This window comes from Nothoprocta perdicaria, unplaced genomic scaffold, assembly GCF_003342845.1.
Source record: "Nothoprocta perdicaria isolate Ctin4 unplaced genomic scaffold, notPer1 scaffold_213, whole genome shotgun sequence".
NCBI classification, from domain to species: Eukaryota; Metazoa; Chordata; class Aves; order Tinamiformes; family Tinamidae; genus Nothoprocta; species Nothoprocta perdicaria.
Window position 1 is genome coordinate 1,124,965 of NW_020455350.1, and position 12,944 is coordinate 1,137,908.

Consider the following 12,944-nt stretch of genomic DNA (forward strand, 5'->3'; position numbering starts at 1 on the left):
ATGTTAAAACAGTGATTTATTCATTTTTTTTTTTTGTTTGAAATCTCTTCCTGACTAAACAAGACTTTCACTGAACCTCCTAACACTACGGCCACCTTTAGATCAGCAGATAGCATATTTTTTGATTGTGAACTAAGATGATCTTCAAGATACATCCAAATTGCTGCTAAGGAATGGAATGTACCTTCAAGGAGTTTGCCCAGTACCGCATTAGCAGAAACTGCATCAGGGAAAAACATGTTTAGTGCCCATCACAACTGTTGCAAGTTTAATTTTGCAGGGTTATATATACAGTGTATAATTGTGCAAGCTGGTCCAAAACAGCTGAGATAACTTTTGCTTAATGATTCAACAAGTCCTCATAAGATGCAGAAGTTGTAGTTTTGCTTCACATGGCAGGTAAAATAGGGACTCGAGTGTCCTCCTTTCATCTCCTGGGCAGGTGTTTCAACCCTTTGTATAGCATTAAGCATAAATGGTATAGCATTAAGGCAAGTGCCATGATCTTTTTGTAAACGAGAGCATCCAGAGGGGGGCATCTCCCTAGTAAATCCAGGAATTCCAACGTGTGCATAACCTTGAAAAAAACTGATTGAAATGACGGATACTTACTGTACTACGTGGAATGAATGCTTTATGATATGGTGTATGATTACACGACACCCTGCTATGTACAAATGCCTGTTTGCAGAACAAACAAATTATCGGCATCCCTGGAGAGCCGGGCACCTGGTCTTCACGTTCTTCACTACAACTCCCAGGGCGCAGAGACGTGGTTGTCCTGGCAGTGCCAAGCAGCAAACCAGCACCGGGACCCTGGCCCTTCTCTTGCAGCACGTGCTGAAACAAAGTTTAATTAAATCACTAGGGATACATTTTTGTTCTTCCTCCTGCCTTTGTTCCCCCATAATTCCTTTCTTCCCGCTTTCCCTCCCTTTTCCTCCCCCTTTACCCTTCGCCCCTTTCTTTATTGCTTTTATCCTTTCCCTCCCCTTTTACCTCTTTTTTCTCTTTTAGCCCTTTGTTCTTTTTTTTTTCCCTTTAACCCTTTTTTCCCTTCCCCTTTTCTTTTACCCCCTTTTTTCTTTTACCATCTTTTTTTTCCCCACTCTTATCCTTTTCCCCCCCTCATCCTTTTTTCCCTTCCCTTTCTCTTCTTTTACTTTCTCTTTTACTCTCCCCCCCCCCCCCGCCCCTTCCCTTCCCTTCCCTCTTTCACCCTTCTTTCCCTTTCTCTTCTCCTCTCTCCCGCCTCCCGCCCTGCGCGCTCCGTCCCTGGCCGGGGCGGAGGCCGGCCCGGGCCGGGCCCAGCGCGGACTACAACTCCCAGCGCCCCGCGGCGGCCCGCGGGGAAGCGAAAGCGGCGGGGCCGAGGGCAGCTGGCGGCGGCATGAGCGGCGGCGCGGTGGCCGAGGAGGTGATCAGCCTCACGCGGGGCCCCTCAGGTACGCGCCGCCTCCGCCCGCCCCGGCGCGGCCTCCCCGCGCCGCGCTGCCCGTGAGCAGCCGGGCTTGGAGCACCGGCACCGGGAGCGGCTCGGAGCGCGCATGGCGGCCCGGGAGCACCGCGTCCCGCGGGGCCTGCGCGCTCCGGCGCGGAGAGCAGCCACGGCGGCGGCCTGGGCCGAGGCCCGGTGCCTCCTTCCCGCCCGGCGCCGCTCCCGCGGCCTTCCCGGGAGGCGCCCGCCGCTCCGCAGGGAATGCTGCGGATCTGTAGGGAACGCCGCCTTGCCTTCGCCTGGCGGCGTCCGGCTCTCCCCAGGGAGGCCGTGCTGGGAAGGGCTCCGCTTTCCGCTGCCCTCTTCCCCCTGGGGCCGGCTGGAAGCGTTTCTCTGCGTTTGGGCGCGTCCGAGCCCCGGGTTTAGAGGGGGGCCGGGCACGTCCAGGGGAGGTCTCTGCTGCAGCCACTGGGCACCGAACCTCGTTAGTCCCGTCCTTAGGATGGTCCCTCTCTTTCCTAGCACCAAAACTCGTTACTCCTGTCCTTACGATGGTCCCTCTCTTTCCTAGCATTAGATTCCCTGCTGTGTCCTGTTTAGTTGGATGAAAGAGCCGGCTGGCTCCTTGTGACCTTGAACGTTTCGTTTGAACTGCATGAATTTTTAATAATTTCTGTTGAATTTTTATTAATTTCTGTTGAACTGCACGTTGCGATCCGTAAAGCGCAGTGTGGTCGGGTAACCCGCTAAGCTGGTTTTTACCCTGTTACTGACTGTCTAAAATAAGGTGAGATCCTACACATCCCTAGCAAAAAAATGGCTGAGTGGGGAAATATGTTTGCATACACAAAACAGTTTTGTGTGTGTGTGTGTATCTCCTGAAAACCTACATATATAAATTAGACTGAAAAACCCTTTTTTTGTGGGAAACAAAACGGCTGTATCTTTAATTTCAGGTTTGTATTATTCTGTATCTCTTTTTCTAACCCTGCAAACCACGATCCTTTAGCTGCCTTTTTGTAAAGCAGGTGATTTCAGGTCTGCTGTGTCAGGGGAGAGCGGCCCTGAGCCCGTTATTGGGGACCCCCATTCCACGTTTGCTTGCTTTTAAACCAGGAATTTAACGCCAAGTGCTCCCCTCTCCCCCGGCCCTGTTTATTCGCAGCTCTGCCATGGCTCTTCCTGTGCCGGCGGGAGCTGCAAGGAGGAGAACAGCACAAGGCTTGAGGGAATGGCAGGCAAGATATTTTTAGCCAGAGTGGAAATTCGCTTAAGTGCTGGCCGAGCAGCTCTGGGAAGAAGCCCTGAAGCGAATGGAGCGCAGGCTGGGAATGCTGAATGTGGCCCAGCACGAGCTGCTGCCCCTTCTGTCAGAGATCTGGGCCTCTACTCATGGAAACAGGGGCTTTTCATTTCTTTTCCTGCTCACTTGGAGTGGAAACTTGCAAAATATATGTGTTTCTGCCTATTGTTGTTAGATTGATTTCTCACTCCGTCTGTCTACCCTGAAACTGGGATTCCTTCTTTCCAGCTCTTTATTGAAGAGCCAAATGTTGATTCAAGCTCATATTTTCCGTAGTATTGTTCACCCTGTCCCCAAGTTCTTGGCCTCATGACAAGTCATTTTTTGGTTTGTGGCATCTTTTTATTTTATTCACATTTTTATTATTTTTATTTTTATTTCTTGTTGAAGCATATAGTAACTTGCACAGGTGTCCATCATTGAAACAGATTTAGTCCAGCTAAAACGCCGGTGTTTCTTCAGCCCCTAGCCCCTTCCATCTTTTTCCTCACCTGCCTTGAGCTGTGGAATGGGAGGCAGGTGTGGAGATTGCTCTTAATATTTCTTTACTTCCAAGCCAGTAACTGCACACTTCAAATACCGTGTCTCATCTTGTACATCCTTTGGTCTCCCGTGACTAATTTAGGAAGCCGCTTCCCAGCGGGCACAAGCTGGTTTTACTCTTCATTTACAACTTGCCTTCCCAGAGAGAAGCAGAGGGAGAAAATAAATAAATTGGGTTGGCCAAATGTGGGGAGAATTTGCCTTCAGCCGTACTCGGCAATAGGCTTTGGGTGCCTGTCAGAAAGAAAAAAAAAGTTTTAAAAAGTTTTTTTTTCTCCATTTACCCTGTTTGCATCTTTGATATACTTCTTTTTTTCTTGACTTTTCTTTCTTCTTTTTTTTTTTCACCACAAGCTTCTTGTTAGGGAATCTTTCCCACCCCTTATCATGTATTATTTACAGAGAAGTTTGTCTGCGTGCACAGTAGGGAATGTGGTCTTGTAACATGTATTTTCCCAGACTTTTGAGTTCAGTTTGTTTGATTGCTACCTGCAGCTGGAGGCACAGCTCCTCCTGCCTCTTAAGGGCTCGGGTGCTCCCTGCCTTTCCTTATTCTGTCCCAGCTCACCAAGGTCTTATGAGGCATGGGTCCTGCTTGCTCAAAGGTAATGATTTACAGTAGTCCCCCGTGAGAGGCTAAGTACTTTCTTTTCCTTTCATGCTGTTTCTTTTCCATTCAGAGCTGATTCAGCTTCTCAGAAACTATCACGTGCCCCTCGGTATCCCCCCAACAGCTCTTAGATCCCCTCCATTCCAGCCTCATGGATGAAATTCGGGTGCTTACAGTGTCCAGGTCTCTGCTGTGCTTTGGGGAGCGGTTTGGTGAAGCAAACATGTCTTAGGCATTGATGAGTGGAAAGGCTGATGCAGGTTTGTGTGCTGTGAGTCGTCTGGAGCATAAAAGACAGGACTGGGTCAGGGTTGGTGGATACAGCCCTCCCCAACAGCAAGAGTGCCTTAAGCTTTGCGTTCTTTCTCATCAGCTTTGTCTCTGGCTTACCTTAGGGCTGGGCTTCAACATTGTTGGTGGGACAGATCAGCAGTACATTTCCAATGACAGCAGCATCTACGTCAGCCGGATCAAGAAGGACGGGGCAGCTTACCTGGACGGCCGCTTGCAAGAAGGAGATAAGATATTAGCGGTAAGCGCGCGCCTCGGTCGCCTTGTTGTGCTCTTGAATCAGTGCTGTGATCAGAGACGTGTGGAGAGATGCGGGTTTGCCACGGAGTGCAGAGACCAAGGGTGGGATGAAGGCAAATTCATGAGTGTCCCTCATGAAACTCCATGGAGGACCTGCCTTGGGTTCTGGGGGGAGCTTGGAGCAGCAGGGATGCGAAGTCCTGGTTTGTTCTGGGAAGCGTGGCAACGTTTGCAAATACGTGAGTGAATAAATAAACTGTTCTTCCACTGCTAACTTTCTGTATACTTGTGTGATAGCAAGTGACTGCTGATCTTTTGGTTCAGGAGGTTCTCAAGTTTTAGCAGTAAATTACTTCATTGTAACTCATCAGGAGTAATGTAGGCTGGTTTTCCTTGTGGAAAGTGTTTTAAAGTACCTGAGGTGCAAGTTCTCTGTTTCCTTTCTGCTGGCTGTCCGCAAGCATGCAGGATAACATGCTTTAAAAAGTGATGGGTTGGCAATGCATCTGATACACAGTCATTTAATACCCTTTATTTTATTTTAGACTTGCTTGCTGTGTTTTATATGTAAATTTTTTAGACTCTACAAATAAATTGACTTGTGTCTACTATTTATCCAGAGAATAACACTAAATTAAATTGCAGAAAAATGTTGTGTCTTTTCTTGACAATTTAATGTTCATATATAATGTGTTTGAGCAGTTTTAAATATCAAGAGAAGGGAGGAACGGGGTGTGACCTCAGGGGCTACAATTAGAGGTAATAGTGATGAAACAGAAAAAACAAGGTGAAGAACAGGAGCTAGAAAATGAAGTCAAGAAGATATAGACCATCTCCTGTGAGATACTATTTAAAATGAAAGAAAATCCTAGCACGATTCAGTGGATGGCAAGTGTACAGATAAGTGCTTCTCAATGTCAGTGTCCTTTAAAATATTTGTTCACGATAACTCTCAAAGCGGAGGAAGGTTTCAGTGGCAGACCAGGAGAGGGTGAAATGTGGAAAAGGCATTAATGTGCTCTAACAGTAGTTTTGCTGTAGCTACTCTTTTATTTTCCTTTAGCTGTGAGAGTTATGGATGATGTATGGATTCTGGTAAAGCGACAACCTAAGAAGCTGCTGTTGATGCAGCTGTTGTCTTAAAACCTAGTTTTGCCACTGGGTCGTGTTCTCAGCACCTCTGCTTCTTGGCTTGAAGGCTCTCATGTTATTGTTAAGCATAAATACATTAAATACAGCTGTAATATGGGTGAATTAATCTGGATCTTACTCATTGTATTTTCATGCTCTAAAGGTAGAACTTTGTAAGAGGAAGAATTTTGTCTCTTTTTCTCTTTTTCTGTGTTTGCATTATGAAAAATTTGATTTTTGACTTTTAGCAACTGGTTCTCCTTTTTCTTTCTTTTCTTTTTTTTTTTTTCTAGGTCAATGGTAAAGACTTGAAAGATTTGCGGCACAAGGATGCTGTGGAACTCTTCAGGAATGCAGGCTATGACGTGTCTCTGAAAATTCAGCGCAGGGTAAGTTTTGCCTTTCCTTGTGGGTGTTCCTAGCTTAGATTAAACTGGTTTCTATGGTTGCTGGAAGGGTACTTTGAGGCAGAACACTACCCAGTCAAGGAGCTCAGTGTAAATTACACATATAGATTTAGTTTGAACTGTGGCTCCCTCTAGTTGGCCGTCAGCTCTATTCATCTCTTGCTTTACTCATTTGTAACGGTATGAAGGAAATGGTGAGTTTGGAGGAGTCCCTAGGTCTCCAATACACTAAGCACGTGCTATTTCTTTCACAGTTCTTGTTTCTCAGAAGCAAGGGTTTGTCTGTGAAGGCCAAGTCTCAAGTTCTCCAGTTTTGTCTGAGAGTCCAAAATCTTTTACTGGAGACAAAATTCCCTTGTTGTTTCAGAGGTCGACACCTCAGCTAGTGTTGAGAAGCATTTGCAGCCCAGCAGAGATGAAATGTGTGCTTCTGCAGTATAAGAACATTTGGCACCATTTTGTGTGCTTACACACAAATGGGACCCTTAAGCTGTTGTTAGTGCTTGAATTAAAGTCGTCAGTGCCAACATCGAAGTCGATGAAGGAAACACTGATCAACCTGAAGCACCCTGGCTTGGGGAGGTGGGATGGGACCCCTTTTCTACTCCCTTAATTAAGGAGTAAATCTTCTGGACCAGTGTGCAGAACAAGTAAGAAAAACGGAGAGGATTAGTGATGCCCTCTTCCTGGGAATGCCACCAGAAAACGGTATGGTGGGAAGTGCACCGAGGGATGACTGGGTATGTGTATTCCATTGCTTCTGCTGCATGAGCCCTAACCTGCTGCAGCTCTTGGACTCGCACCTGGTGACTAGTTCATAAAGCAGCAGAGAAGCATGAGGGTGCCCGGTAGTGAAGGGGTACCCTGCAGTAAAGTTCAGCTCAGTAAAGCCCTTCTAACCCTAATGTGTGGAGTGCACAGGTAACATCTTGCATGTCCGCACGGTACCACCTGACTGGGGGTTCTCCTGCCATGGGCACTCTCTCACAGCTCCTCTCCTTTGCCCTGTAGCTGCAGCCACAGAACGGCCCGGTGAGTCATCGAGGTGATGGAGAATCAAGTGGGCTTTCTCTAGCAGCCCTCCTTGTGCCAGGCCTGGCCCTTGCTGCCGCGGCCGTCTGGGTCGTGCTGAGGTATCGACAGCGCATGTGAGGAGCTCCTGCTGCGGATGCCACTGCGTGTTTTACACAGCTAGGATGTAATTTAAGGAAAGAGAGAATCAACGATCTTATCACAGACTGATGTCCCAAAGCATCGTTGCCTATCATAAAGCTGCTGCTAATGTTCTTTATATATTGATTTTCTTGTGGGGTGGATGGAAGCAGAAAAAGGAGAAGGGGGAGAGAGGTGATTGTTCACGTGTAGAGTGGGATGGCTGTATTTTTGACTAATCTGAGGGAGTTTTTGCCAATGTCCCTCTTTTCTGCACTGTGAACTTTCAAACACGCTCATACGTTCTGTGTTTTGAGATGTGACTCCTGTTAAAAAGGGTGGGTTAGGGTGGTTTTAAAGCAAAAATTTTTACTAGAGACTTTGTCTTGTTCTCACCAAACTTTTCTTGCAACCAATGATCCCCTGTCTCTCAGCAATGAATAAAGAGAAGCAATGTGGAGGGTATTTTATTTTTCCGTTTAATTTTTTTTTTTTTTTTGGTTCCTGCTAAATAAATGCCTTAGGAAGAATGTATACAACCTGATCTGTGGTTTCACAGGTAAAATTATAAGTGTAGCTGCTTACTTAAAGCTAACATGCAGTCTTGATGACAATCTACTGCTGGAAAGAAACTTTGGGTATCGGAATGGCTGCTCATTCTTGAGTTAGAACTGCAAGAGGAAACTTTCCACAGAGTGCTAGTATTTGAGGGAGAGAATCACTAGGTAAGCAGTGGCAAGAGATTGGATCATACTGAGGCTGCAGAAGGGTCTTAAAGTGGCACTGAAGCAATAGGATCTCCATCCATCGTGCTACTGGAAGTCTGAATTTTTCAGGTTAAAGGTCTTTGCTTTGTTTTGGGGGTTATTTTTTTGCATGGAAAGTACTTGATCTAGTTTGATTTTTTTGTTGTTGTTTGGGTTGGTTTTGTAACAACTACCTTGCCTTTTGCCATCACAAAAATTTTAGGACGGTAGAAGCAGGGCAGTCCAGAGCACTTTGAATTCGTCTTGTCTATCGGTTATGTCCTAAGGCTGATGTGGCGTTGAGAAGATACTCTGGCTAACACCTGCCAATCTAAGGCTTAGTAAATAAAGAGAAGGGAAAAAAAACCCATAGTCTGGAAGGAGTGTTGCTGAAATGATTTCTAGGACCTTGTTTCCTCACTGTGATTCATATGGTTTTAAATGCCTCTGCTGGCCTGAGCTCTGTGGTGTAAGACCTATATCTCTTGTCTCCAGGAAAAACAAATGTGTGGTCTGGGCTGTATGATGCCAAAAACAATCGCATATGCAATGTATGTGTGTTCAAAGAAAGAAATCTACCTGTCTGTTGATGCTTTATTTGTCTTTATTCTTCATTATTTTAGCAGGATTTTTCTGATGTGTTCAAAAGAGTGTCTGCTCAGAGCTGTATTTCTGGTGTCCAGAGGAGGTAGAAGTGGAGCTTGTACCTGACATTCCTGTGTCACCAGGAAGAGTTTCAGGGCATTTAGACCATATGAAGCTTTGCTTTGGCAATGAGCAGCCCCACTGTAGGCAGGGGAGAGAGAACAAGAGGATTTTTTCCCTATGTTCTTAGAGGGCTTTGAAAAGATGCTTGACCTTGGGTTTGGGGTAGCCTACATTGGTGTCTGATGGGGTGGACCCGTGCATGCAGTGACTTGCCTTGTTTGACCAAGCAATTCAGTCTCTTGAGGGCACATATGGGCAGCTCTTTGGATTGCTGTTGTTGCAGGTGCCACAAGAACCAGCTTGCACATCTGAGGCTTGCCCTAGCGCTTTAGCTTTGGTGTCTGCATAGAGCACTTGCAAATATGGCTAGGGAATCGGGATAGGGATTTAGGCAGGAAATAAAGGAGGTCCTTGTGTAGCTACAAACCATAACTTGTTAGTCCTCGTCTATACATAATCCCTCATCTGCAAGAGGGAGATTGCATAGAAAAGGCTAAGGAGGATAAGGGGGGTGCAAGGGGTGGTTATTTTTACTCTTTGTGTTGAAGACACCAGAGGAAGTTGCTCCCTTTATTCCTTTCAGCTTTGGGATCCTGGTGCAGCTCTGGCATGATAGACATCTGTGGTGCAAGCAGGTTATTGAATTATGGGGGAAGGGTAACATCCTGTGCCCAGGTAGTTGGTGTGGCCTCCTGAGCATGGAAAGGCCCCTCCATCCGTACTGTTTCTTTAGATTTCTTTTTCACAGCTACTGAATAATTTTAATACCAAGGCAGATGACTGTGTATCTTGCTACTCAGTAGCTTTTCCAGAAGCCAGAAGAGTAGTGTCAGCTGCTCAAAATTGAAATCATCCAGTCTTTGCAGGATTTCCAGTCTCCTCCATGTGGTTTCTGTAGCCTTGGATTTCATCTCTACACTAAACACCATGTATATGTTTTCTACATATGGAGTAAATTAAAGAAATGTCTAATGGGAACAGCTTGGAAGTGGCCAGTGAGAATTTCAGCTTTTGTTACTCAACAAATGAGTGAAAATCATGCTTGGGGCTTTGAAAAAAAAGTCCAAACTTTGAAACTTTGAAGATGAATTTAAAAAGCATCAAAAAAGTGGCATTTATATAATTTTGAGAACTCATTTAGCATGAATATTTAAAGCAGCTGATATTTTTAAAACCTTTTGTTTCTTTCCAATTCTCATCTATCCCCTCAAGCTTATTGTGAACTTAGTGACCTGCTGAGGGCTGGATATTCCCATCCATAATTTAAAGTCAAATCTATCTAGTCTGAGTTTCACTGCATTGTAGGTATTTGTTTTTCACTTAGTTCCTTGAACTGTGTCTGGTAATAATGTGTATTTGATTCAGACACAGCATTGAGGAAGAGCAGCAGACTTGATATCAAAATATGAAGATGCAGTACTTTTTCTGGCAATTGTTAATTAAAAGAAGTAAACTAAAAAGAAATGTGTGGGATGGAAAGATGGCTTATTTTTAATTTGCCTTCAAGTTTCAACGGCTAGTTTGTTGTGTTTGTTGTGTTTTGGGTTTTTGTGTTTGCTTTTTTTATTTCTAGATTAAAGAGATGTATAATAACTGATAGTTTCTCCCTGTGAGGACATATGTGTGTTGTAATTGCCCCACCTCTCAGATATTTTTTTCTAAGGAATGAAGCTGCTGAGCTCTTTAAGTTTCTCAGCGTAAGATATCTTCTCTCTTTGGGTAGTTTGTGGATTCCTTTTTTTGTTATTTAGTTTTTCAATATTTCCTTGTAAAATGCAGACATCCCAAATGTGTGCAGAGTTTTATCACCAAGCACATCAGTGCCACATACTAGATGTTTTTGTTACTCTTTTTATCTGCAAACTCTTACAAATTTGCTGTTGAATGTGCAGATTCCTGCATAGCAACTCTAAGCCAGCTCCTAACACCTGACTTACCTTGTGTTTCTCTTATAGACCTCTGAGTAATAGTGTAGAGATTCCTCCTTCTTTGATTTTTTTTTTTTTGAGTGCCCTAAGGAATTGGTGAACCACAGTATAAACACTGTTGCCACACACAGAGATAAATTCACTTCATTTTAGGTTATTCATCCAAAGAGCAGTCCCTTTTGGCCACAATGTGACACCAGGAGCTCATGCTTTGTGCCTGTCTATCCTGATCTTCAAATCTTCCTTGCAGCCAGATGTGATCTGCACTGTATGGGTGAAACCTGCATTTTTTCAAAGTTCCCAGGGCTTTTGGCCTCGTTCATAATTGTTGCCACCTCAGCTGGGCCATGGTTCCTCCTCTGTCAGGATGGTTTATTACAAACGTGTTCAAGGTCTTTCAAACTAAGCTTCTTCTGTTCTCTTTCTGGGAGATGCTGATACAAGCAAGTAATAATTTGTCCAGGTGAGTTTTATGGGACAAGCTCCCTTCTTTTTCCTATTTTTTGGTGTGGGTTTTGCCTCTGGAAATCTTCTCTACTCAAATTGAAGAACAAATAACCTACTTACGGAGAGGGTCCCACAGGCTGTGAAACCAGGGGAAGGGTTACATGAAGAAGACTGTCGAGGAGGCCTTACCTCTACCTTTTCTTTGTGAGCAGCTCCAGGCAGACACGTTGCATCCGTGCTGCTTTGCTGAGCGTGTTCCCTCTTTGGAGCTGTGCTCAGCATCTCCCTGTGTGTGGCCAAGGCTCCATGCCTTGCAAAGCTTGGGTAAAGAAGGAGCCACCTAAGTTAAGAGTGGGCTCTGGTTTAAACAAACAGTGTGGGGCGCTGTGTGGACTCAAAATGTGACTTTCCTTGTCAAATTTGAGCACTTTTATCCATGTTGCTGCAGTCATAGCTTTTATCCATGTTGCTGCAGGCAAACTGTTGGAGGGAGAGCTCTATCTGTCCTACCTGACCACCAAAGTCAACTCTCCTAGGCAGGTATTCTTAGTAAAGAAGTGTAGCTGTGCTAAGTGTGCAGGATAATTATTCAAACTGCACTGTGGGTGACTGGAGATCACTCACTGCACTTTCATGCTGGTGTTTGTGTGCAAAGTGAAACATCTGTCTGTGTTTGCTTCTGCTTCCTCACTAAATGCATGGGCCTCCCAGACAGGTTTTCCTTTAGTAAAAATCTCTGCTTTCCCCCTTCCTCATCTCTCAGTATTTTAATGTGTGTGCCTGACTTGCACTTTTTTGTCATGTCACAAATGCAATTGTTGCAGAAAAATTGTTGCTGCGTTTTGCTTTGAGTCAGCAGATGCTGATGCTTGTTTGTTTATCTGTGTCACCTACAGTCGGTGGAAGTTGTGTCAGATGTACTGGCAGGTTCTGACCTGTGCTCTGAGCCAACTGTCAACCGTGGTGTGACTCCTTATTTTCTTCCCTGTGGAAATGGACCTTGGCACTTAGTTCTGTGCCAGTCCTTGTTCTGACTGGTGTGTCAGGCACTGGAGAATGACCAGGAGACCCATGAGCATGAGGGTGCTGTTCCCTGAGATAGCTGAGGCTGCACATTTACAGCAGTAACAAGCTCTGAAAAGCTGTGAACTGAGCCCAGAAAAGCCCTATATTAGCACAGTGTTAGGCTTGTGAGACGCTGGAAGTTTTTGGTGCATGCAACTCTTTCAGGCAAGATGCTCCAGTCTCTCTGGCAGTAATGGGTGGACTGTGTTTTGGGGCATCTCTCCAAAGAACTCTATGATGACAACCCCCATCTCCAGGCCTGCCCCTTTCATCCATTTGCTGGGTCAGTTGGTCAACTCTCCAAGTTTATGGCCATGTGTGGTGCTGGGGGAAGGAGGTTTCCAGTTGCTAGTGACTGGTGGTCTCCGTTACAGCTGCGCTCTGCTTTCTTCAGTGGAGGAGAGACCTTGGTCAGGGATCAGGAGCTAGGTGACTGTGTGATGGGCACTCGGGAAAGCGGAGTAGCCAGGAGAGGGGCGGTAAGTGCTAAGGGTGTCACTGTTCTCCTGCAAGAGCCTAGAGCCAGCAAACACACGAGCTGGAAGGTACACGCTGGCAGAGGCACATCTTTGGAAAGACAGATCTTTGGAAAGATGTCTGTACTCACGCTTGATAGCAAGGGCTGCTTGCTTCGGCTGCTTTAATGGTTACTGGTAATAAGCTCTTAATGCACCTCTGGAAGTCCCCTGGATGATAATAAAGCTAATGCAAATAGACTAGAAGCTTTCTCATCCTGAATGCCTTTAAAGTTGATAGATAGTTTTCAAGGTAGATTACTGATGATAAGTGAAGGACATGAAACTGTTATATTGGAAATAGCCTAAATTAGATGGTATGTAGGCTATTTAACATTCATTAGTGCAGAGAAATATATACGTGTGTGTACATTTTAATTTAGAATAATTGTGATATTAGCAATCTGGTGTTAGGAGTTG

The 12,944-nt window shown here is 45.2% G+C and overlaps 1 protein-coding gene across 1 annotated transcript; it reads left to right on the top strand.

The window, feature by feature from the left end:
* Nucleotides 1-1,390: 1,390 nt before the first annotated feature.
* On the top strand, nucleotides 1,391-7,575 carry SYNJ2BP (synaptojanin 2 binding protein). Its single transcript, XM_026038568.1, has 4 exons — nucleotides 1,391-1,445; nucleotides 4,290-4,426; nucleotides 5,850-5,945; nucleotides 6,975-7,575. Exons 1-4 carry the CDS (start codon nucleotides 1,391-1,393, stop codon nucleotides 7,113-7,115), a joined length of 429 nt encoding a protein of 142 aa, XP_025894353.1. The 3' UTR covers nucleotides 7,116-7,575.
* The last annotated feature ends 5,369 nt before the right edge of the window (nucleotides 7,576-12,944 follow it).